The sequence below is a fragment of the Odocoileus virginianus genome, chromosome 32 (assembly GCF_023699985.2).
Source record: "Odocoileus virginianus isolate 20LAN1187 ecotype Illinois chromosome 32, Ovbor_1.2, whole genome shotgun sequence".
Taxonomy (NCBI): Eukaryota; Metazoa; Chordata; class Mammalia; order Artiodactyla; family Cervidae; genus Odocoileus; species Odocoileus virginianus.
In genome coordinates this window covers 13299938-13326728 of record NC_069705.1, presented here as the reverse complement: position 1 = coordinate 13326728, position 26791 = coordinate 13299938, and the positions used below count along the sequence as shown (strand labels likewise).

Here is a 26791-nt window from a genome sequence, read left to right as displayed (position 1 = left end):
TTTGCAATCCGGTGAACTGTAGCCCGCCAGGCTCCTCTGTCCATGGGGATTCTCCAGGCAAGAATACTGGAGTGGGTTGCCATGCCCTCCTCCAGGGCATCTTCCTGACCCAGGGATCGAACCCAGGTTTCCCACATTGCAGGTGGATTCTTTACCATCTGAGCCACCAGGGAAGCCCCGTGAACTGAAGCGAAATAATTTTGCTAATATTGAACAGAAGGGAAGAGTCCCCAAGTCATTTATTTCCTCATTCCTTATTAATGTAACAATATTAAAGAATCTATCTTTTGGTAGAAACAACTTAAAATGGGAATCTTGCATGTTAAAATTTTCCCTTCAAGCAATGCTCTTATCTTTATTGCGAAAGTGGTGGGGGATGATTTGTCTGTTACAAAGTCGACAGAATATTTGGAATTCCTCCCTGATTTACAGCTCCTGCATTAACCAGGTAGCAGCAGCTTATCTCTTCTGTGCAGAGCATGAAAATCTACTGTTCCTCTGCATATTTAATTTAAACCATCAGAAGATGTGATGCAGCCACCGGATTCTTCTTAGTTGGCCCAGATGTCTTTTAGAATGCATCATAAACGTTATGTAAAGTATCATCCTTACACTTGGGAAATATTTACATTTCGAAACTTTGAGGGACACAGGGGCCCATTTATTAAAGTGCACTAAGCAGGAAAAAACACTTATTTTTAGAAGTCTCATGTAATATTTTATTCACCCTCAAATCATACCACTCTGTCCATTTTTTTCTGAAGACTTTATGCATTGAGGTGGTCTTTCTTCTGCCAGCAGGAAAGACAGAGCTTGATTGAGTTTGTCCAAACATAGATGCCATGAGGGCATCTGTCTCTTGTCATTTTCTGGCATGGATACCCAGTTCCATTGACAAGCCACCTTTTCACATGTTATCACTCTTTAGTGCCATTTTTACAATGACAACTACCATATTATCTTATATAGAATTCCTTTTATTCTCCCTCTGGTTTTTACTAATCATTTTAAGGACATTTTCCTGCCTTAAGTCAGGAAATATTTAAAGAAACTACTCCCACTTGATTTGCATTATTAAACACTAAAAGAAATTTTACATACCATGATAAAAAATGATGTATCTTGCAACCTATTTTATGCAGTAAGAAGTCTGAGGTAGTTTATGTTATAAACATCTTATATATCAGAAAGGAACTGGCTACTCTGCCAGAAATAAGCACTTATCCAATCAATTTCTATTCATTCAACAGCTACCCATCTTTCAAGGTCAACTCAAATGCCTCCTCCATGAAGTCCTCCTACTCTTTTTTTTAATCTTTATTTTTTAAATCTTTTACTTTAAACATCCTATTTTATATTGGAGTATAGCCAATTAACAATGTTGTTATAATTTCAGGTGAACAATGAAGGAACTCAGCCATACATATACATGTATCCATTCTCCCCTAAACTCCCCTCCCATCCAGGCTGCCACATAACATTGAGCAGAGTTCCCTGTGCTATACAATAGGTCCTTATTGGTTATCCATTTTAAATATAGCAGTGTGTACATGTCCATCCCAAACTCCCTAACTATCTCTTCCCCCCATTCTTCCCCCTAGCAACCATAAATTCATTCTCTGAGTCTCTTTTCTGTTCTGTAAATAAGTTCCTAAAGCCCTACTTTTAATTCTTGAAGTATAATGCTAATATCACTCAGAGAATTTTTCTGAACCACTCTGCCCTGTGGGTTCTTGGTAGATGTTTTGATGCAGGGTGGTGTAGTGAAGTAAATCCTGGTAAAGATGTTAAGGTATCAGAATTCTAGTTTCAGATCTGGTACCATCTATCTGGGTGGCTTCTACCAAAGTTTATAACCTCTGTGGAGTCTATTAGAGAAATGCCAAAAGACTGATTAGGAAGTTGAGCCTGAGGGAAGTCCTGTAGCACCCAAGGTCACTGAGCTGTAAAATGGAAACTTTTACTCCAAAGCAAGACCTTTTTGACTCTGAACGCGACACTTTTTCTGTTCATGCTAACTCAAAAACTGGAAGAATTTGGATGAGCATTGTTCTATAACAGTCCAGAGATTAAAACCAAAACCAGTAAGTAGAATCTGTTGAATCTGGTAACATGTATTTTTAATTTCCAAGAACAAGATATAGCATGTCGCATTTTTCAGATGTATTTGACCATGGGACTGCTCTTTCTTAGAACATCTGAAATACCCTGTGGGAATGCTGGGTTAAGGCGCTGGATTCCAAAACACAGCCCCCCAAAGGTCACTGTCCTAAATGGTTACAGAAAAACAACAGAAAAAAATTATCATTCTTTAATAAGACCTTTGCATGAACAAGCTTCCTCAATTAACAGATTTTTGAAGATATAAAACTCACCAAGTCTGAAGTCATATAGCTGGGTGAGCCTGGACACCAGCAGGGAAGTGCTACCGTGGCTGTGGTGTCCACAGTAGGAAGATGTGTAAGGGTCAGAAAAAGCGTCAGGGGGAGGTCACGGGCAGTTCAGGAAGGGCATGAAAACATAGCACAAGCTGACAAGTTCCTAAAGCAAAGGAGCGTTTCTTGGGGTTTAAACAGTGCTAACTAGCCACTTTACCCAACCTCAGATTTGTGTTTTCATTTCCCTTTGTATTAGTTTTCTTTCATTGCATAACAAATTACCACACATTATCAGAAAAAAAAAAAAACAAAACACACATTTATTGCCCAACATTTTTTGTAGGGCAAAAGTCTAGGCATGGCCTAACTGGTTTCTCTGATCAGGATCTCCCAAGGCTGAGGTCAAGGTGGTGGTGGGAACATATTCTCATCTAGAGCTTAGAGGGTTTTTTCTAAGTTTATTAGGGTTGTTGACAAATTCTGGTCCTTTGGGCTGTAGGACTGAAGTCCCCCCTTTTCTTGCTGGCTGTTAGACACGGTTCACTCACAGCTCCTAAGGAACACTCTCAGGTCCTAGCCACATATCCCCAGCCCCAACTCCCAACCATAGGCAGTTCACGGCATGGCTGTTTGCTTTCTTCCAAGCCAGCAGGAGAGATACCTTCCAGATAAGAGCTGTTTCTTTTCTCTCTTAAAAGCTACTTGATTAGGTCAGGTCCATCCAGGAAAATCTCTTAGTCAATTCACAATCAACTGGTTAGGGACGTTAGTCACATCTGAAGAATTCCCTTTGTCTTGTAATCCATCATAATCATGGGGGTGATTCAAAATACTTTTCAGGCCTTAAACTTCTGTTAATCCATATAAAACTTTCAGCAACTATTCCAATGTGATGGATAGATGTGTAATGTCACATTGGATATGATGAACTAACTGCCGTGATGCACTGAAATAGCAACTCCTCCCGGGACAGGTCTAAGTCAGAAGCGTGGGCATTCCTGCAAGCGGGAGCTCTGCACCCTGGACCACCCCCCAGCTAATGCACATCTCATCACTGACTCATGGCTGCCTCCTATTTTACCAAAGCGATTTCGTTCTGAAACAAGACCAAAACATTTACTATAGAATCACACGTTAGGATTGGGAGAAACACAAACTTGAAAATGATCGACATACAATCAGTTCCCCTTTGTAGCTTTCCTGACTTGTGGCTTCCCAGCCAGCTCCTTTGATCAGCCCATTCTTCTCTGATCAGCTCTGACTCTCAGAAGGTCTCCTCACAATGAACTGAAATCTGTCACCGGGTACCTTCTTCCGACTGATTCTAGATTTTTTTTTTTTTTACATTGAGAATATTTTTAAAAATCTAATTCTGCTCTCAGCTGAGACCTCCTTGGGTATAGGAAGCTGAAGGTTGTGACTCCCCTGAGTGGAAGAGGCTGCTGTAAATCACCAGCCAACGATTTACTAAGCTACTAGAGACGTTATTTACTATGTTAGAAGAGAGAGAGCTTGTCCATATATTTTATAGACTCCATCACAACGGGCAAGCATTTTTTACATGTGTGTTAACACAGCATTTCTCAAAAAAACAAGAGTGTTGATCAGTAATGCTGCTACTTAGCTCTGATCCTGTGTTCTTTGTTTTGTTTAATAGAGTGAAAGAGAGACCATCACTTTCTTTGCACAAGAGGACAGCACTTTTCCTGCACAGACTGGCCCCAAAGCCTTCAAAATTCCCTACTCCATCAGACAGAGGATTTGTGCTACATTTGACACCCCCAATGCTAAAGGCAAGGACTGGCAGATGTTAGCACAGAAAAACAGCATCAACAGGTAATTGGGGGAAGCGCTAAAAGAGGATTCTACTAAATGAGCTTGAAAAATAGACTGGGTTGGGTATATCCATGTAGTTTCCAAGCCCTGATATCTGTATGGATTCCTCTGGCCATATTTCATGTGATGTCTGACCAAGGAAGTGGGAGAAGAGCAAACATAGGACAAGTATGTGTGACCTTTCCTGCCACCACACTCCACCTTTGGGGATATCATGGGAAAGTCTTAATTTTGTTCTGATCCCAGCTACAAGTTCGCTAACTGGGCGGCCGTAGTGGGGGTTTAGACTGTGTCATCTTGGTACTGCTGAGGGATCTCAGAGTCTTGAAAAGAAGCAGAGAAGCAGGTTTCTCACACGTCCTCTCCCCGCTAGGGTAACCTTAAGCATTATTTAACTCCTAATAAGGATATCTCAGGCTTCCCTGGAGGCTCAGTGGTAAAGAATCTGCCTGCCAATGCAGGAGACCCGAGTTCAATTCCTGGGGTCAGAAAGATCCCCTGGAGAAGGAAATGGCAATCCACTCCAGTATTCTTGTCTGGGAAATCCCATGGACAGAGGAGCCTGGCAGGCTGTGTCCATGGGTTGCAAAAGAGCCAGGCATGACTTAGCAACTAAGCAATAACAAAGGATATGCTCAGCCTGAAGAACTGGGTGCCCGAATAGAAAAAAGGATGTTTGAGATGATAATTCCCAGGTCTGAAGGCAGAGGACTTGAAAGCAAGCAAAAGATTACGTAGGCCCCACCTGTGAGTCTGCTGCTTAAACCAACCATTAATCGTCACTGTGCTGATGTTGTGGTTGAGTTGAAAGTAGACTACAGAGATTCATTAATGGACTGTCTTACTTGATGAGAAAAAGCAGGGGTGAGTCTATTCAGAGCAACACTGATGAGGAAGCGGCTTTGGGCTCAGCTTGAGTAATGGTAGGGAAAAGGCATTGACGAGTTGCATATCCTGTCTCACAGGCCCCAGGATGAAAAGAGAACAAGTTTTGCCAGCGCCCATTTGTTTTCCCATTCCTTTGTTTCCCGCCCCCCACCAACTTTGGAGACAAAGCCTTATTTTTCTCACTGTTTGGCTTACGCCGTCATTTCCATTTTTTGTTCTTTGTTCTTTTACAGACATCTCACCTGCCTCTCTCTTCTCTGAAAGGCAGGTAGATGTCTGCCAAGAAGGGATAGAGAGCCATTCCCTGTTTCAAAGGGATCCAGAATCCAAGACTGAAGGGGCCAAGTAGAGAGCAGTCAGAGAGGAAAGTCAAGAGAAAATGGAATTGACAGAGACAGGCCCGAAAAGAGCACATTCTTGAAAAGGCAGATATTGAAAATGAGAGAATACAAAAATGTATGCATGTACAGGAGAAAAAAAATTAGGTTGAATTTTTCCCAGCAACTTTGATAAAGGATGAGATGTGTCACGTATAACTCATGAACACCATGACTATGACAGTTTCACTTTCTGATCAACATGGGGACAAGAATGAAAAACTTACCCAGAGAATAGAATGTGGTCTAAAAAAAGCTAAAGGAACTTTGGGCAGGAACTCAAAAGTTCTGTATAGCAATCCTGGTTCTACAGCTAATACAAGTCTGCCCCCACACATCACTGACCACCCCTATAATACTTTTTCTACAGATGCAATTCATAGAATTCAAACTACATTAACTCTCTAACCCATTCTGGCAATAAGAGTTTATGATTTTTAATTCACCATTTACAAGAAAATAATTGCCACAAAATATCTACATGCCCATGGATGCTATCATTAATTTGCTAAATGAGCGCATGCATGTCCCTGCCTTGTTCATTTTTTTCTCCACTTCAGAGTAAACACATGAGAACTACAAGGACTGCCTCCAGAGTCATCAGTTTCTGACCTTGTACAGCAGGGAAAATGCATCTTAAACTGGGAGACTAAAGTGGACATCCTTTTGTGTCTGGGCTATAATGAGCAGTAAACAGCTACACGGGCACGCTGCCCCCTCCAATGTCAGGGTCAAAACACAAGAACATTTGATGTGCCAGTTTGTTTTTGTTTGCTTCTGTTTCTCCTTGAAACCCCTTCTCTAGGAAAGCCTAAATATCCTTAACATCCAAAATTCAAACAACCTACTCCATGGAAATTCTCTAACATAGTTTCAAGAAAACCTCCATTTTCAATCAATTTTAGTAAGTAAGTAAGTGTTAGTCATTCAGTCATGTCCAACTCTTTGCAACCCCACAGACCATATAACACACGAGGCTCTTGTCTCCATGGAATTCTCTAGACAAGAATACTAGAGTAGGTTGCCATTTCCTTCTCCAGGGGATCTTCCCTACCCAGGGATCAAAACCAGGTCTCCTGCATTGCAGGTGGATTCTTTACCACCATTTGAGTCTCCAGGGAAGCCTGAATATATATATGTACGTGTGTGTGTATATATGTGTGTGTGAATATATGTGTATATACACACATGTGCACACATATATACACACACACACATATATATCTTCTCCAGCATGGGAAGAAACATGTGACAGAGGTGAAGGATATTTTCAGATGTCATTTTTTTACAACTTCTTATTGCGTAATCTGAAATCGCTGATCTTGTTCTCTTAGGGTTACAAATAATACAGTCCTTATTGCATTACATAATCATCAGTTGCTAGTGTGATCTTAATGTGTGTTAAAACACAGAAATCTGACATTGTCGACGTGCCAATATTATTGGGTAAGAAAACTGTTCCGTAGCTTGAGATTTCATCAGCCCTGGTATCACAAAAGATGATCACAGAGTCACTCTTCTATTAGGGAATTCGCCTACCTCTATCTTGTGACAGCATCTTGACCTGACTCTCCCCCTTCCTTTCAATTTCCAAAAGTGAAAAGCTAGTAAAGCAACAGCCCTCAAACCATAAAGGAAGCATTTCAAACGGAGTGGAGAGAAACAGTGGCTGTTATCATGTTGCCAGTGAAAACATTCTCCTTTTGGTAAATGCAAATGTCACTGATGATAATTTGCCTTTTTGTCAAACAAGTGTCTACTTAGATCTGAATAGGAAAGAAGGTACATGAACTAGTAAGTTAAAGGCTTAGACTGTGAGACATGTCGGTGGGGGTGGGGAGGGGCATGCTGAAAGACAGCAACGCAGGTGGCCTTGCAACTTGCCTGGCATATAGATCAGGATAAATAAGCCACACAGCCTAGCAAAGAATGTCATAGCTAACAGCTGCCATTACAGATTCTGTGAGCAAACTATTGCTCAGAGTCCATACTTACTGCATTTTCAGAGCTGAGGTTGCACTTGTATTCCACAAATCCAGCTGCAGTAATTCCCCACTTAAGTGCTCTTGGCCACAGCTGATTCATAGGTGGGTGGGACTAATGAAGAATTGATCACATAGGAGTAGAGGGTAGGGACCTTTGCTGAGAACTCAACAAATTAAGTAATATCAGAAACTAACTGCTTCAGCTAGAAAGACTCACCCATACTTAAATTTTTAGCATTTTGTATTTTTATGATGTAGTTAGATATGATATGATACAGTTAGATATACCTAGATAGTACTATCTACTTCTGGGAAAATCAAGAAATTTGCCCTGAATGAATGACACGCATTTTTTCTTTGGATGGCATCTTGTGCTGTGCTTAGTCATTCAGTCATGTCCGACTCTGCAACCCCATAGACTGTAGCCCACCAGGCTCCTCTATCCATGAGGGTTCTCCAGGCAAGAATACTGGAGTGGGTTGGCATGCCTTTCTCCAGATTTTCCCAACCCAGGAATTGAACCAGGGTCTCCTGCATTGCACGCGGGTTCTTTACCAGCTGAGCTACTAGGGAAAGCCCTTGCATACTATACTTGACCTTAAAATCTTGCCTAATAGAATTGATATGAATAAGCATCAAAGGATTTTGAAAGTTGGTCTCAAAAGAGAATTTGGGTGATATTATGGAAGATTCCTGTCTTTCGGCTCAGTACCTGAAATTCTACTATTAGGTTATTCTTCTTTAAGACTTCATGATGATCATATTCCAGAAACCCTTGTGAAAACACAGCAGCTTGACCAAGTTGCTGTGGGAACAGATGCTGGATAAAGTGCATGAGATACAAAGGGTGGGGAGAAGGGAAGTGGCCAGAATGGAAGAAAGGATTCCAAGATAAAATGGAGCAGATAAATTACACTTTATTAATAGTTTCTCATAATAGCGTATTTCTTTGAAGTACTGCTGGAGAAAACGTATTGCTCATCGGTCAGCCGCGTGTTCAGTTGTACTTTGGATGTTAATGTTTTTGGATGATGGTGTAGAAACTGCGAGCAAATGACATTTTTCAAGCCTCATGGCTGATCAGTGGTGCTATGATAACTTGTTTTTTCCGCCAGATCTTTTAACAGGACCTCTAATGAGAAGCAGAATCTTCTCACGTTGAGGTCACATCCTTTTATTCCCTCTGCCCACCCTGTTAATTGGATGCACAGGAGCAGTGAAATGGCCAGAGGGCAGTGGGGAAGGACAGAGGAATGTCACAAGACCGCTTATTAATCTATCTCTGAATAACTTGAGAAGTCACTAAAAGTGGAACAGGCCCAGTGCCAGGTTTCTTTTTGGGGGTAAAGAGAGGAGGAGGAGAAAAGAGAAAGTGATTACAAAATATATACAGAATGCCTGCCTCACAGCAGACCACCAAGTACGGTCACTCAAGGACCCGTGAGACTATTTTCACTCTTGTGTAGGGGGATTTGCTAGGATTCCACCAAATGAAACTGTCTGGGCTTTGCAGACTAGCGGTTAGAAAACACATCCTTAACCTTTAAATCAAAAGACAGTGTGATGCTGCCATTTCCAAAAAAAAAAAAAGCAATCCTCATGACTCCAAGGAGAATTAATACATGGGGAGATAGCATTAATACAAGGGAGGTCCTTGGAGGCAAAATATGATAAACCTCAAATCACATTTTATCTGGTTCTGGCCCAATAGACTTTTGCCGAGTCTGAATTTGAAGAACCCTCAGTGTGAAGCCAGAGAGACCCAACACAGCCAAGTGGTGGGTGTTTAGGCTTCATCCCAGTTAAGGCAATGACTCATGAAACTGCCTGCTAATACGAATCTGAAATCAGCCTGGGGCCAGTTTAGCCATGAACAAACATATAGCATTTGTAAGGGGCAGGTTTTTCTTCTAAGGGCAGTATGCGAGAGGAGCTATTTCTGCCCCTCCCAGAGAACCAGAGCTGTGCTTCCACTCGAAGATGCAGGAGTGGTAACGGGCATTGCCTTCCTTTTAAGCAAGGGGTGAGTTTGCACTGGTCTTTGAAGGACTAAGTGACTAAAGAAACAAGGGAGACTAAGTCGTGTCTGACTCTTTCGTGACCCCAGGGACTGTGGTCCACCAAGCTCCTCTGTTCATGGGACCCTCCAGGCAATAATACTGGAGTGGGTTGCCATTCCCTTCTCCAGGGGATCTTCCCGACCCAGGGATTGAACCCACATCTCCTGCATTGGCAGGTGGGTTCTGTACCACTGAGCCACCGGGAAAGCCCTTCCCTTAAGTTAATGTAATTTTCAGAAAAGATGGACATGCCTAAGCGCCTTTATAGTGGAAATAATTCTCTTCGTGGGTTCATCTCAAGCAGTAGTACAAATGCTGACAAAGTCAGAATCCCTGGATTTGACTGTTTTCATAATTGGAGAAAATGAAATTATGGGGAGGATTTTCCTAATTCATTAAAGAATCCTTTAATAAAGTGCTTAATTATTTCTTTTCAGTATATGTCAAGATTTATTTAAACACACTGAGTATTTTTCAAACAGAAAAGTATCAATATTTCTCCCTCCCCGCCCCCCTCAGGAATAGTACGTGGTATTTTATCTTGGAACAAACAGTGGTCTTTCTCCTCTATCCTCAGGATTCTTGAAAATATCTCAATGTTACTGAAGAGGAACTTTAAATGAGACATATTTTTCCATGCTATATCTCCATTCAAAGAAATTTGAGATTTGCTTTTGCAGTTTTCACTGCCTTTCATTGCCAAAAATGAGAAATTGTCAGAGGCTTATCATGAATGGAACTGGAGAGCTGAAAACAGAGTCTACAACTGGCTTTATTCCTTTTGGCAGCTCACTGGGGGTCCTGAAGGCTCCAAGGCTTAAATTCATTTTCTAAAGAAGGAAGAATCCTTGCTAGTCCCTTTCAGGAGCCAGATAATGGAATAAGCAATAGGAAGAACTATTAATATTAATTTTATTGCCAAATTAATTGGCCCAAAATAATTAATGCACCACCCTTAGGGCACACAGAGTGGAACTCAGCATGTTTTCAGCTGCCTTTATGTTTTCCTCTTGGGTTCCCCATACCAGCTTCCTTTCATTTGAAGGCACGAGGTGGAGGCGGACAGTGGGAGGGGGGGGAAGAGGCAGAGGTGACATAATGATGAGCATCTTTTGCTTATTCTTTAGGAAGTGAAACAGACTTGGTTTATCCTAAAAGCTGCTCTGCTGTTTGAGTGGCCAGTGAGGATGAATTTGGGGGATGAAAGCTTGATGAACTGACCAAATGCTTATGCTGTGTCCAATTACTATTATTCAGTATAAATCGCTTTTCTCTTCTATTTGCATTTAAAGAACCATATGGAGGGTTGGTTTTGGTCACATAAGAGGTTTTCATTAAATGAGACAATTAGGATGATAGCAGGGATATTAATTTTTTTTTCATTATGACTATGTTTCAATTCCCTGTTTGGTACTATACAGTAGGATTATGCACCATTCTTGTAATGATGTCTCCCAATTTATTATAGGCAGTTTAACTTAGTTTTCACTTTGTATGCTGCCAACCTACTCAGAAAGAAGACATTTTTTAGAAAAAGTTGACATAGGTATAAATGGCAATGGTTTATAGAATATAAACAAATTTGTTGCCTCAATGTTACGGGTGCAAGTGGTTCCCTTCTACTTGGAAGTGTTGAGTGACACCCTAAATTCTGCATGAAAGTATTGCATGTGCCTGCGATGAGGCATCTTCTGTGCTAAAGATGTAAAGCTGCAGCTCAGATGTGGTCCCCTGCTAGATTCATTCATTCTCACAATTAGTTACAAAGAACAGCTTACAGCTTTCAAATAGGCATATCGGCCCCCTGGTAGCAAGGTTCTGAGTAACTAAAATAGAGGCTTTATTATCTGGAATTCACAATGAAAGGGAGTCCCTTATAGGTCACACATAGTCAGATAGAACTAAGATGCTAAGACAGGCGGACTCCAGCTTTAGGGACACGTGCCCTGGGTAGCTCTTTCTGCCTGTATGTCCCCAGGGCTCAGACGGAGCCTCAGACCTGCGCCTCCTCCATTACTGGTATCTGATCTTTCTGTTAACTGACTGAAGATTTAGATGTTACTATTCCCTAAGATGTTTGTATTTGAATACTTCTTTCAAGTACTAAAGAAAGGGTGATATCTTTCAATTCACACCAGATGCCTAGACACTTTTCCTTTTCATAAAATGAGCCCTGGGTTGCAACAGTAAATGGCAGAATTTTATCATTAGGTCCTCAATTCTCTCCTCTTCTCTGTACCCAAAAATGGGAACAGAAGGCACAGTATCTGTTTCCAAAAATTCTCAAATCTAACCTAATTTCCAGCTAACATGGTCATTAGTTTGAGGCTGTATTTTGAAAACTGAGATTGCTGTGTTAAAATTTGGTCGTTGACCCATATACACCATTATAAGTTGGCCTGTGTCTCACTAGTGAAATTGCTGAAGATTTATGTTCCCAATTCTGCCCTGGTTTCCACATAAAGAATGGAATTTTAATTGGGGATGGGGGACAACAGGGTAAGGAAGACTCAGGAAGGTGAAATTAATCATAGTAATAAAACAACTCCTCAGCAGCTCAGGTGAATAGAAAGCATGTAGGGGCAACAAAATTAAATAAACTATTACTACTTAATGAATGTATGTGGATAAATCTATCTAGGTGTCTTAGCATGTGGTTTTTACAGTTTATCTGGATTCTTTCAGTGAGAGTGTCCAAGGAAAAGATGAGGTCATTGAGTTTACAGGATTTAGGACAAATTAATTGAAGACATAGGGTGATTCTTAAGTAAATTCCTCTATGTGGCTGATTCACGTCAATGTATGACAAAACCCACTTCAATATTGTAAAGTAACTAGCCTCCAACTAATAAAAATAAATGAAAAATAAATAAACTCCTAAGATTTAGGGTAGATAATTTTATCTACACAGTGTGCAAGGCTTCCCTGATAGCTCAGTTGGTAAAGAATCCACCTGCAATGCAGGAGACCCCGGTTCGATTCCTGGGTTGGGAAGATCCCCTGGAGAAGGGATAGGCTACCTGCTCCAGTATTCTTGGGCTTCCCTTGTGGCTCAGCTGGTAAAGAATCCGCCTACAATGTGGGAGATCTGGGCTCGATCCCTGGCTTGAGAAGATCTCCTGGAGAAGGGAAAGGCTACCCACTCCAGCATTCTGGCCTGGAGAATTCCAGGGACTGTATAGTCCATGGGTTCGCAAAGAGTCAAACACGACTGAGCGACTTTCACTTTCACACAGTATGCAGCATCTTTATGACACCACAAAAAAATAAATTTTATTTTTCAGAATTACCTTAGTCGATCAGAATTTGAAAAGCCTATGACAAAAGGTTCAGTGCATAAAAAAACAATTTGAATCATCTAAGACCAGCATAATAAATACTTGCTTCTTTAAACATTTTGCAAAGAGAAAGGGAAAAATCGTTTTGTTTGGAGCCATCCACCTGAATTTCAAGATAACTGTTTTTGCCAAATGTTCCTTTTTCATTCCCCTCCCTCAAAAAAGAAAAACAAAGACACTCAGGAAATCAACTATTGCTATGAATTCTATTTTCGAGTATTAGCAACATTTCCTGAATCACGTGTAGATGTACCTGCTGGTGTTCAAATGTACCAGCATTATTATGAAGAGAAATGGGTCACACAGAGTGGGATCAAAATAATTTCAAAAGGGAAGTAGGAAGATAACCAAATGGATATATGGTATGCCCATTTTCAAAAAAATCATAATGCATTTGTACATATGTAAGTGTTAAAATGGGGCTTCACTAGTGGCTCAGATGGTGAAGAATTTGCCTGCAATGCAGGAGAACTGAGTTCCGTCCCTGGGTCAGGAAGATCCCCTGGAGAAGGAAATGGCAACCCACTCTAATATTCTTGCCTGGGAAATCCTGTGGACAGAGGAGCCTGGTGGATTACAGTCCATGGGGTCACAAAGAGTTGGACATAACTGAGCAACCAACATTTAACTTAAGCAGTAAAATAATCCAGCTATCTTTGAGAAGTAGTCTGTAGGTCCCCAATCTTTTTGGCACCAGAAACCGGTTTCATGGAAGATCATTTTTCCATGGATTGGGGACAAGGGGCAGGGGATGGTTTCAAGGAGATTCAAGTGCATTACATTTATTGTGCACTTTATTTCTATTAATATTACATCGCTCCATCTCAGGTCATCTGGCCTCAAATCCCAGAGGTTGGGGACTACTGGCCTATAGCAGTAGCACTCTAGGGTCTTTTGTCTATTAATTATCCTGGGGTAGACAGGTAAGAATAGTTTAATAGGATGTCTCTTCATCACAAAGCTGACTGAATCATTTTTAATAAGGCTGATATGCTGCTACATGTGTCTACTAAAATTAAGTGGAGTTTGAGATTTGTGTGTATTGCCGAGTGTACTTGTATAAATTGAGAGCGTCAATCTGAAACAGGCTTTGGGGAGCACATTTTCCTTGCTACAGTATGTTCAGAGATCCGTGCCAAGGGAGAGTTCTATTTCTGCCTCTTTGATCATTTAGCTTCCTGTAGCCCTGGGTACCTAGTCTGCACATCGGGGCACGTGCAGGACTTCTAAGAACCCAATGCCTGGCAAGACTCATCCTGCAACTTTGCTGTTCTTCCTCCAGGCAGGTGTGTTTATAACACCTTCACACCGCAGCAGCATCTGTGAATATTCTGAATGGTTTGTTGGGAGAAGGATTAATCCCAACCTCCAAAACATATTTTTTATGCCTCTCCTAAAGTTTTGTTTTTACATTTTCATGCCCAGGTCATCTTCTCATGTCAAATGTCAAAGCTCCCCCAGCAGTTACCAAGGATAAAGATCTCAGAGTGGTTGGAACAGGACATGTAGCTCTGGGACCCCAGCAACTTCAACCCTCTAGGGCTTATTTTCAGCACAAGATGGATATTCAGTTTCATCTTCTCTCAAATGGCTACTGCATATGGAAGTCTAGTTTGGGTTAAAAGACACCATGGGACGTGATCGGCACCATGACCTACAGACTAAATCTGGCCCAACACCTGCTTTTCTAGCCCCAGAGCTAGAATGGTTTCATGAGAATACACAAGAGTGATATGGTATGATGTGTGAAAACTATGACATTCAAATTTCAGTGTCTCTATAAATAGTTTTAATTGGAACACAGTCACGCCCTTACACTTACATTTACATATTGTCAACAGCTACTTTCCCACTGCCATGGCAAAGTTGAGTAGCTGTTGTAGAGACCAGATGTGGTCCCTGCAGTCAAAAATATTTCCTCTCTGGGCCTTTAAAGAAATAGTTTGTCACCCATGGTATAGAATAACGGGTAGCTGTGGGGTTAATAGGATCACAAGGATTCCAGTCACTCCCCCAGGTCTGAGTCCATTATTCATCCATAGCAAATACAAAATATAAACCCTCAGTAATATGAGAAATTTGTACTTCTTTTTGTGGTGCTTGCCAGCATTCATTTTCTTTTGAAATGACAATGGAGAGCACAAAGAATTATTTCCCCCATGTCAGGAACAAATGTGTGTCAATGGTCATTATTCTCATAAATTGCATAGATAAAAATTATTACACAGCCCACCCAGAATCCAGTCACACCTAGCCTCTCAATTTTTGCCTGTTTTTCAGGCTATTTGCCTCTTTTTCACCTATTTCTCCAGTTTGTATTCTGCTTGAACACTGGGTGGGATGTGCCCGTTTATGTATAGACCTGGAGATATAGCACCTTTCCCCACAAACAGCTCCCTACAAGGAGGAGGAAGTGGCAGCATTAAAAGCAATGTTCTGAGTAAAAGGAACCAGGATCCCTTCAACTACGGAAACAATCTTTGCTTTGCTATTTCTATTAGTGTAGAAATAACTATACTGGATTCCAGGGCCAATTATGGGGGGGCCAGGGAGGGCAGTGGTAGGAAGGAGGGAAGGAAAGAGAAGATAAAAGGAAAAGAAAGTAGAGAGAATTATTTTTTAATCTGGGCTTCTACCTCTCTGAAACTAAGATTTGGATGTATTGGAAAGTGTCTATCATACCGGGATATTTGTGCTATTTGGCAATCAACTAGCTTTAAGTAGTCTCTTAAGACTTTTGAACAAAATAGAACTTTATTCACTCAAAATTACTGTGCATGCACTGCATGTAAATGATAATGTGCCCTTAAAAACTTGTCTTCTCTTCCAACTGCTCTTGGCTATAAGAGTCTACTTTGTGATTACACGCTGTGTCTGATGATCGAAAGTCATACCACCCTCAAGATAGGCAAATCTTGGTCGACTTTGAGAAATCTTTTCAATTCATCAGAATCTTACCCTGACATTTCTATCCCTGCTGTAAAAGTACCTCTGAAAGACTATGACCTTTAGTCCTCTGTGTGGTCTCAGTCTTCATCGTAGCCAAGTTATTGTCCAAAAGGTTATCATTTGTTTTCACTGAAAATCTCATATCATCTGAAACAAGCTCCAAGCAATCAATTACTCAGTCGATAGATATTGAATAAATACCTGTCACAGTATTACGATAAGTATTGTTGCAGAATCAGAAAAGGATTAGCTATGGCCCTTCCAAGTGTCTGAATCACACTGAGAAGGCAGAGCTCACAAACATAGAATATACATATATATATGTATGAATTCTACTCACATGAAAATTTAAGCAGAAGCATAAAGAGAAAAAAAACAATAAAGCACTTTGAGCAAAGAGATGAGAATTTTCTATTGTCTATAAGATGTTACTGAAAAACCTCAGTGAACCTTCTGGCCAACCCAGCACAATCTGGGCCTTGTAAGAGTGTAGGATCTTCATAAACAGAGGGGAAAGAGGGAAAGTGGGCATTTCCTAGCAACAGAATTCCCTGAATGAAGGCAAGGAGAAAAGCATTCCCTAAGTCAGCTCAAAGGAAAAAAGAATATGGAGGGAAAATACATACGTAGCCATAGCTAGGATGAGCCCAGACCAAGGCAGGCAGTGAAAACAGGTAGATACCTGATGATTGAAGAAACAAAATGCAGGAGATGTTAGAGAGTTTGGAGCTATAACGAGCTGGAAGGCGTTTGCTATGATTCAGCTATAAAAACAATAGAGCATAAAAAATGAAGCTGCTGAGTTTGTCAGAAAGAAACAAAGACGACTCAAAAATAAATGTCCTAGTGTGAGATTAGAAGAATAGCTGTAGTTACTGGGATGTTTTTTTGTCTTGCTTGTTTGATTCCTTTTTTAATTGGTAGGATATTTGTTATGAGAATGGGGGCCAGTGGGAGGCATGGAGATTATAGTGATTCCTGATCGCTGAGTCTGAGGAGCAGGATTGATATCTAATTGGAGCAGTCCTTCGGTCATTTAAAAAGTCTGTCACTAGCTCACATTAATCTAGAAGACAGGAGGTGCAGATAGACACTGTCCACTTGGTGTTGATAACTAGTCCATTTGGTATATGAGCCCCAGGAATCACAGATTAATTCTTGACAGCCCTTATGTTTACCATGGAGGCATAAAGATATTTTGAGAAAAAAAAAAATAAGAGTTATATCATCACATAAGCTAGTAGAATAGAGCTTTTTAAGAGGGTGTTCAAGAGATAAACATGCACATACACAACTCAAGGAAGGTGAGGACTAGTAAGACCCTTACAGGAAAAGAAGGTCATTGGAAACCCTCCAAAGCAGTTTCACTTGAGTGATCTGATACAAACTGGACCATCCCCAGGTCTACTTTAGTGGAACTCCTTAGTCCTATCAAAATAATAGCTATTACAATTCATTTCTAATTCCCTTATAACTATTTGTATTTGTTATTTCTGTTTTTATTTTTGTCTTGTCATTTTGTTTCTTCAACTCTGTCTAGGAATTTGTCTTATTTTGCTACACAAAGTAGCCCATCTGCTGTCATTTTGAACCTGTGGGAAGCTCGTCATCAGCACGATGGTGACCTTGACTCCCTGGCCTGTGCCCTTGAAGAGATTGGGAGGACACACACGAAACTCTCGAACATTACGGAATCCCAGCTCGATGAAGCCGACTTCAACTACAGCAGGCAAAACGGACTCTAGTCCACTTCCTCTCCTGAGAGGGTGACGGCCAGCTTTGGGACATTTGCTTTCAATGGGAAAGAAAGAGGCAGCTTTCTGCCCAGTGGCATTGGGGAGTTCAGCCTTCATTTATAATCAGTCAACATCCCTGATTGAAGGAACTGAATTTGATATAGGTAACATATATTGGTAGGGAAAAGTACAAGCTCTCTTAAACATAAGACGGTTCTACAGCCTCCTCTGAATCCATACTTGGGTTCACACTTGAGGGACTGCTCAGATTTGGAGTGACAAGGATGACGTGAGGGCTTATCTAGTAGAAGTAACTGTGGGGAAAGATGAGCTGTAGCAAAGCTGGGAAGACTGAGATTAAATCAGTGCATGATTTGAAACAGATTTTTAATGATGTGTCCCCAAAGGACCAGCTGATGCTGGTACCAGACTGTCAAGAGTTTTCTAACCAACTGGCATGGGAGATGTTGGCAATCATTGCAAACTGGCTTTTAGAACTGAGACAGGGTTGCCAACTCATTTGTAGACTTCAACGGTGTCAAGAGGGGCATTTAGAATTTCAAATCTGAGTACACCACACCAGCACCAATTCCCTATCTATCCCAGCCACTTAATAGGTCGAGAGGTAAGAGAGACCACACACTAGTCTTGCAGCATACTATCCCACCTTCATTTTCTCCAAGGACAAATATTTCCACATTCTTTCTTCCCCTTACACTAGGGAAGAAGTTTCAAGGAACATAGACTTTTCAGTATGGGGATTTATTTTTTCTAGCCCAACTTAACAGAACCATCTTCATTCTCAGCTAAGCCACTCAAGTTGCAAAAGCTATTAGAACACAACTTACGCACAGATTTAGAGACAAGAGAGGTCAAATCAGATCCAAGGAAACATGAATTGCAGATGCCACAGGCCTCAAGCTATCATTCTAGGGTGCAGGTGTTGATTTAGTTCCCCAGCATGGTGGTTATGAAGGGATGAGGAGTTTCATGGTCCTTTTCAATCCATTTCTTGAATTTTCCAGCCTTTGGGGACTGCGTTCATACAAAATCTCTCCATAGAGGCCTCTCCATAGAGGTCATAGGCCTATGACCTATAGGTCATCCTCATTTTGCCTCTTAAGAAATTAGCAAATGGTCTTTGCTCTAAATGTTTCCCAACTACATAGACATGAGGAATTCTTCTACCACAGTGTCTCAGAAACTACCCGCATTGTTCAGACAGCCGTCACGCTCCAATAATTCAACTTCCCTGAGTATGCTTTAAGGACCATTAACATAGTGAAAGGCAACAATATTGTGGAGAATTGAAATCCACAGATAATACATGACCTCCATCTTAACACTTCACTCCATCTTTTATCCTGTTTAATTTTTTTTGACAAAATGTCCTGGTAGCCTAAAGATGAACAGATTTGCTCCTGCTCATCTTTTGGTGGATGTTTTATTTAGCTGTCCAGAATCAGGACAACCAAAGTCAAGGACCTAGATTAACCACAGGTTGGACAGCTACTTAGAAGTTGACTCCATTAGAATAAAAATAGTCAGGGAATGGGGGAGATGAGGAATACTTGGCAGTAAAGATGCAGTCAATTTTTTAAACATAGGTCTCACGTTTAAAAAAAATGAATCTCCACCTAAGTGAACAACAACCTAAAGTAAGTTGAATTTACAATACCCTGGGTAACGCTTTGAAGAGCTCTTCAATGTGTTGGCCATTTTCTCTAATGAATGTGTGGTATATAAAGGTCCCCTGTATTTGATAGAAGGCTTTGCTACATGAAATTCAAAAGCATCTTGCTTTTCTCAGGAACCAAAGGCATATTGTATAGAACAAGTCCTCTTAGAACTGTTGAGCGTATTTTCAAAATACCATACCTCCATCAGGAAAACACCTTTTTGCTAGTGTACTCAAGTTGTTTATCCCTTCCCGGGAGCAAAACACACAAAGTGCAAAACTGTAAATCATTTGCTACCCCTGATATGATTTGAGATAGAAGTGGAAATTGATGGTCAGTCTCCCAAAATAAACCTGAGGTTTGATTGGCATGGGTGGTATGCAGAAAGAATCTGCATTGAACTGCTGAATACGGACTTAAAACACAGTGTAGAGCTTATATTGTTATCCATCTTGGATGGATTTTTGTTTTAAATATCCTACCCATTTTTCCTCTTCTCTTCTAATTGGCCTTATAATTGTTTTATCTATTCTGTGAATCCACAGATCTTTTTTAGATTTTTGATACATTTTTTATATTTTAAAACAGATGGAAAATGTCAATGTTTTCCCTAGAATCTATCTAGATTGTTTTAAGATAAGAATTTATTATCAATCCCTGACTGTCTAGAATTTCCTCTCATGTATTTCCTTTTTTTTTTTTTTTTTTTGGCCTGGATTTTATAAATGAGATAAAGGAAGCAAAAGAACGTAATCCACCTCAAATTTCAGCCCAAAGTTCAAGCCCACCTTTCAGTCCATTTTGTTTCCTCTTTCTATTTCTCATTTCTTCCAGGATCCCACGTAAGATTTCTACAGGTTTCCTACGGTAGGAGATTCTGTGGCCATTGCAGGTCAGGACTGTACGGTATTTTATAACAGAATTCCAAAGAGAACCCATGTTGTTGAGATGTACAGACCAAGATGTGTTTGTGTGTGGCAGAAGAGTCTGAAACCGCATCAGACAGACTTAGCTGGTACTTGAACTTGTGGTTACTCACTGTAGCCTAAACCCTGGTTTGATTTTAATACTTTCCTATCATATTGCCTTTCACTCCGTCTAAGCACTTACATTCAAAGTCTTATTGTCCTAGAGCAAAATGAAACAGTAAATTAAAGGTGGTCTTTCATACTTGGTAGGCGACTTAAAATTTTTACAGGATAGCCCACTTAATGCCAAATCTTTCAATCCTCAAATGCATTTAAGTCTAATAGTCCAGCTTCAAACATGACTTAAAAGGAGCCACCAAAACGCTCCTGTTCCCAGCTTCACCAGACTGCAGCCCCATAAAGGTAATTTACAGTTTTTACAGCGTTGCTTGTGCAGTCTTCCAGGCTTACATTAAAAATCCCTTAAGCCAAAAGGAAGCTCACTCTATGGATTTAAATGCAAACTTCATTTACCGGTGCAGGAAGTCTCATAAAACTCAGATATACTCCCACAAAAATTTTATTGGCCTTTTTGTAAGAGATGAATAGGAATTGACAGAGTTCTCTTTAAAGAGGGGAACTTCTCTCTTTTCTGTTATTTCCAACTGCAGGTGTTCTCCTTTGCCACAGTCCCTGTTATTTTCTTTTCAGTTGACTTTGAGAGAAGTTATGAAGTCAAATCACTAAACAGGGTTCTCTTTGGATTGAAAAGTTCTGGGTGTATTATAACAGTTTCCGTTGATAGAAATTCTCAACATCAGGATTGATAAGAGAACATTAAAAAGAATAGAACTGGTTGAAGATGATATTGTCCACTTTGCAAATGTCTGGCCAGTCTACCTGTGAATTTCAACATGTCACAGAATCTTTTGATGTGCTTTGGGTTTTCTTTTTTTACCATCTTCCCTTCAACTTCTTAATCCGTCTGTAAAGGTGTTGAGTCAGATGTGTTAAAAGGTGAAGTTCGTTCAGAGGGTCTTTGTTCCAGATCCGTGAAGGTCACAGGAACCGTGAAGGAGCTGAGAAACGTGCTTTCCTGGCCCACTGTGTGGCCCATTTTCATTCATTTTCCTCATGAAACACTGCAGAGTTCTGAATCCTTGGTAACTCCCATTGACTGGACCAGAGGTGACATCCACAGCAAATGGGAGAACAAAATCTTGTCCTACAGATAGTGACACATTCTATGATCCCTTTGGTGTTAGTTGCCATAGTGCTGTATTTACAAAACTCGATGCTTTAGCCAAATGCTGAATGGCCACTGTTTCCGCCGTTTCCACTGTTTTGTCTGCATAGAACTTTCCTGAACTACAAGCAAAAATGTATTTTGTCAAATGTCACAAAGTGAAAATGTTACTAATCTTAGGTGTGTTGCATATTTTGTGTTTTTACTTTCCAAACTTCTTTCAAAAGCTGCAGTTATAAAGCTGTTTGGCTGTGTTGACAGCATGTGGTGTTTTTGCAAAAGCAATTCTAGAAGAGCCAGTGTCTACCATGGACTCCTCACATCCCCAACTCCAGGCTTGTCAGCAAAACCAAGATGGCAGTGCGTGTGCTGTTATTTTCTTCAAGAAAGAAAAGGGGATGGAAATCAGACCTGGCTGTTAGTCACTAGTGTGTAGTGCTGTGATCTGAAGTAGGAAATTTAACTCACATAGAATAATTGTGGTTTTTGAAGCAGCTACTTTGATTTTTCCTTTTGCTGTGAAGATCATGGATTTGGAATGTCCTCACGAGGTGGGCCTAAGACAGTGACACTAAACATCATGTCTTGGAACCCACCCTCCATCTGAACCCAAAGATTAAAAAGGCAGTAAGCTTCATGTTTAGGCCAGAGATGCAAAAGTTCCTCCCCCATTCCTAACATTGAGTTTGGCAAGGGGTACTTTTTTTTTTCCAAGAAGTTAAATGAGAAAATATATCACTAAATTTGGTAATGTAGTTCTTTGCATGAATGGAAATGTGTTTAAATCATTTTACAAAAGGCATGATAATAATGAAAATGTCCTTTGGCTTCAAATTGTGCTCACCTGCCAAAAGTATTTCCCTATCTGAAGCATTATTTACATCTAAATTCCCAAATTGGACAAATTATACAATCCTATTAAAATTGGATGTAGAGAGTAGATAGAAACCTGACTGTGGTTCTGTTGAATCATGAAAAGGAAAGGTGATATTGGAGAATTTATGGACAGAATATCATGCCTTCTGACCCCATTACTGAAACAGATATTACAACCAGAAATAGATCTAGTAATTCTAGTAATCCTCCATTAGCAGCTCTGATGATACATAAGGGGAAGTCACCTCTTACCAGGAGACTTCCATTTAAGCCTCATCAGAGGGTGACTAAAATATTTCAATCGGAAACACCTTCCAAGGCCTGTCCTAAATTATGTTGACCACTCTCATTCAAACCTTCTCTGTAAGAAGGTGGAAAACACTCCATCTGTGGAAATTTTCTGGCCAGGAAAACAGTTTCCTCCTTTTCTAAACTGGAATAAAGGCCAACTTAACATTTCCCATTCTTCAGAACTGTATCTGATTGGTGCATGCAATCCAGTAAGTCTCAACCTAGAAATATTGAAAATATAAGCAGTTAGAGGAAAACTGGCTAATTCTCCCTGACTCAAACTAAAAAAAAAGAAAAAGAAAAAAGATATATATAAGTAATGGTTTACCTCCATTTCTGTATGGAAGAACTTTTAAGACAGATTTCATTTTGTTCTATTTTGGCAAAGTGTGTGTGCGTGTATGTGTGTGTGTCGGGATGGGGAGGGTGGTTCTTTCAAGTGACTCATATCTCAAACCCATTCCACTCTCAACATTCATTTGATGTATTCAAAGCCGGAAAAAAAAAAAAAAAAAGCAGAACCGAATACTTAATTTGACATGAAGCTGAAGGAGTGAACAAGCCAGAGGAGAGAGTTTGAATAAAGCATGGCCTTGGCTTCATCCCACACTTTTTGTGCCTTGTACTATCAGTGTAAATTCTGAATGTTGTACAGTAAATACTTGGATGGACTTCTTAGAAAAGGCTGCACTGGCTTCTTTTTCAGCACATGTACATATCTATAAATATATATACATATATATTTGGTAATGCCAAACAGCTGTGTTATATTGTATTGAACAAAAATGGACGGTTTGGATGTTTTATGTAGAGTTTGCAAAAAACTGGATGGTTACTGACTTTTCAAGATAAATGTACAGACATAAATTCCTGCATATCAGTTATTTATGAATAAAGAGTCTTTTATTGACATTTTAGGATACTCCATGAGTGGAACTTTAAACTCTCAATGAGAATCCCTTCTACATACTTCCTGACACATCCATGCTGGGGCTGGAATGCCTTCCATATCAGGGACAATTTCCAGTACATTGAACCTAATTAATATGTTGAACCTAATGTCTCCAGTCCTCAAGAAGAAGATCAAATGAGGCACATGGAAGCAAAGATGAGATGATTTTTTTTTTCCTTTGAGATGATCTCCTGAATATTTCTAGACCACTTCAACACACACACATCACCACCCTTGGGATTATCGTTTTATACAGTCTTAAGATACCTGCCACACCCTAACTGGGATACCATTTCCATTATTCCTCAAAATGTTTGCATTATTTTCACAGACACTCTAGAAAATGTTCTGCCGCTCCATGGGAAAACGTTAAGAACATAAATAATGTTGTACACTTCAAATACATCTTGACTGACTGAATCTGTTTTGAATGGTTTTTAACACATTATTGACCGGGAGATTTTTGCAGAAACTAATGCCTGTGGCTGGCGATTTGTTATGTATATGAATATTGAAATATCTCCAGTCAATAATGTTCAGGGAACAAAAGATGTATTATTATGCCTCTGGTCAATAAGCTGTTAAAATGCTGAAAGTTCCCAAGAATTTAATAACTACTTTCAACTAGTTGGAGCCATTTTCAACAGTATGATTTACTAGAAGATGGTTTCCAATCTACTTCAATGAGTTGATTGTCAATGAAAAGGTCAAAAATTGGCTTGAACCAGTGCTTTTTAAAACTTGGTTTTTTAAACCAAGTTTTAGAAAAGATTTTAGATAACAGGTTTTGTCCCAAAATTAAGTTGGAAATTTATAGGATAAAATGTTCTCTAGATTTCTGAAAATCTTTATGTGTACGATGGATCTAGTGTATATGACGGAGCTCTGAGAGGAGTATAGGTAACATTTCCTCAACTTTTGGGGGTCTTGTGGGTCTAATGGAGAAGGCAATTGTACCCCACTCCAGTATTCTTGCCTGGAAAATCCCAAGGATGGAGGAGCCTGGTAGGCTGCAGGTCCATAGGGTTGCTAAGAGTCAGACACCACTGAGCAACTTCACTTTCACGTTTCACTTTCATGCATTGGAGAAGGACATGGCAACCCACTCCAGTGTTCTTGCCTGGTGTATCCCAGGGGTGGGGGAGCCTGGTGGGTTGCCGTCTATGGGATCGCACAGAGTCAGACACGACTGAAGTGACTTAGCAGCAGCAGCAGCAGTGGGTCTAATAGGAATGGGTGTGAATATTCACCAAGTGGCTGGGAGTTGTTTCAGCTCTCCTTTCTGACCACTTTAAGGTAGATAGCACTTTAAAGCTAATTAAAATGCATTTAAGTTACTGGTGGAATGATGGTTGATTCTAATTAACTTAATCTAGGTAAATTAGTATGATTAGGTACTAATTGTTTCAGTTGTTCCTAATTGCTCAGTTGTTTCCGTGGCGTCCGACTCTTTGTGACCCCAAGAATTGTAGCCCACCAGGCTCCTCTGTCCATGGGATTTTCTCAGCAGGAATACTGGAGTGTATTGCTATGCCCTCCTCCACGGGATCCCTGACCCAGGGATCGAACCCACACCTCCTTCATCTCCTGCATTGCAGGCAGAATTTGTTTACTGCTGAGTCACCAGGGAAGCCCATGATTAGGTAGAACCACCAACAATTTCAGAATTATTTGAAATCATTATAGCAAATAAATCCAGCTTGAGTTGGTCAGAACAAATTTTAACTAGAGAAAGGCTGTGTGGACTGACACAAAGGTCCATATATAACTAGCTCATTCTGATGGGAACTTAATAGATCAATTTGAACTGTTATAAATCATTTTTATAAATTATTAGCATTTTAATTGTTAAAAATTATTTTGAATAGTTTTATAAAATTGTAAACTCTTCAGAATAATTTTTTAAAATGTTTTATCTAGTTAAGAACCAACTCTGAGTGGATTAAGCTACTTTGGGCTAATCTAGGTATGTTCTATGTAGCCAACATTTGTTAGAATTTCAAACTTATTCTGATAGGGATTACCCATTCATTTAACAGACTTACTTAGCATTTACTCAATAATAACACAGTCTGGGTTCAAATTCTCCCTTTGCCATTTAGCATTGATAATCAGGCAAAGAAATGGCAATCCACTCCAGTATTCTTCCCTGGAGAATTTCATGAACAGAGGAGCCTGGCAGGCTACAGTCCATGGGATTGCAAAGAGTCAAACAGGACTGAGCGACTATCACTCACTCACTCAGACAAGACACTTAATGGGCCTCCCCAGTGGCTTAGCATTAAGGAATCCGCCTGCAATGCAGGAGCTGCAGTTTCAATCCTTGGGTCAGAAAAATCCTTTGGAGGAGGGCAAAGAAACTCGTCCCAGTACTCTTGCCTGGAGAATCCCATGGACAGAGGAGCTTGGTGGCCTATAGTCCATAGGGTTGCCAAGAGTCAGACACAACTGAAGCGACTTAGCACACATGTACACAAGACACTTCACATTTCTACTTTATTTCTAATACAGGGATGATTCTAGAAATTGAGACTCTTTCCAATGTCCAAAGATTAAATGAAAAGGAATACAGATAAAGCACACTGCATAGTACTTAGTAAGCAACAGTGAGTATTAGCTTTTGTCTTATTTTAGAGAGACAGTATGCAGAGCAGTCAACAAAATGTGTATAAGATCGGCAAAGGCTGGGGGAGTGATTGGAGTCTGCCATTCTCTGGATATATGAGCTTGGTCAAAAAACTATCTTTAAAAGGAGATAATCATATCAAACTCTCTGGACACAAAGTAAATGTTCTAGAAATAGTGTAATGACTGAACACGTCTCCAGCTGTCTCTGGTTCTCTGAGATGTTCTAGAACAGTGGTCCCCAACCCCTGGGCCATGGACTGTTAGGAACCAGGCCGCACAGCAGAAGGTGAGCAGCAGGCAAGCAGTCAAAGCTCCCTCTGCCGCTCCCCATCTCTGGCGTTGCAGCCTGAACCATCTCTCCCCATCCACTCTCCATCTGTGGAAAAACTGTCTTCCACGAAACCAGTCCCTGATGCCAAAAAGGTTGGGGACCACTGTTTTAGAGTGTTCATTTTACAGTTATCCCTCACTATGGGACTGGTTCCAGAACCCCCAGAGATATCAGTCAAACCCTACAGATGCTCAAGAGGCATACAGAAGACAGCACAGTATGTGCATGTAACCTATACCCACCTTCCTGTATACTTTTTTGAACAGTCTCAAGTCTTTATTGAATTTGTGACAATATTGCTTCTGTTTTTTATGATTTGGTTTTTTGGCCTCA

The 26791-nt window shown here is 40.3% G+C and overlaps 1 protein-coding gene across 8 annotated transcripts in view; it reads left to right on the top strand.

The window, feature by feature from the left end:
- The window catches only part of UNC5D (unc-5 netrin receptor D), a 612862-nt gene extending 589393 nt beyond the window's left edge, over positions 1-23469 (top strand). For 7 of the 8 annotated variants that reach the window (XM_070459905.1, XM_070459906.1, XM_070459904.1 and 4 more), the window contains 2 exons: positions 4036-4214; positions 17352-23469. In XM_070459905.1, the coding sequence (XP_070316006.1) occupies positions 4036-4214; positions 17352-17556 (384 nt within the window). In that variant the 3' untranslated portion in view covers positions 17557-23469. The remainder of the gene's footprint in view (positions 1-4035; positions 4215-17351) is intronic. The other variant, XM_070459909.1, reaches the window with a different exon arrangement.
- Positions 23470-26791: the final 3322 nt, after the last annotated feature.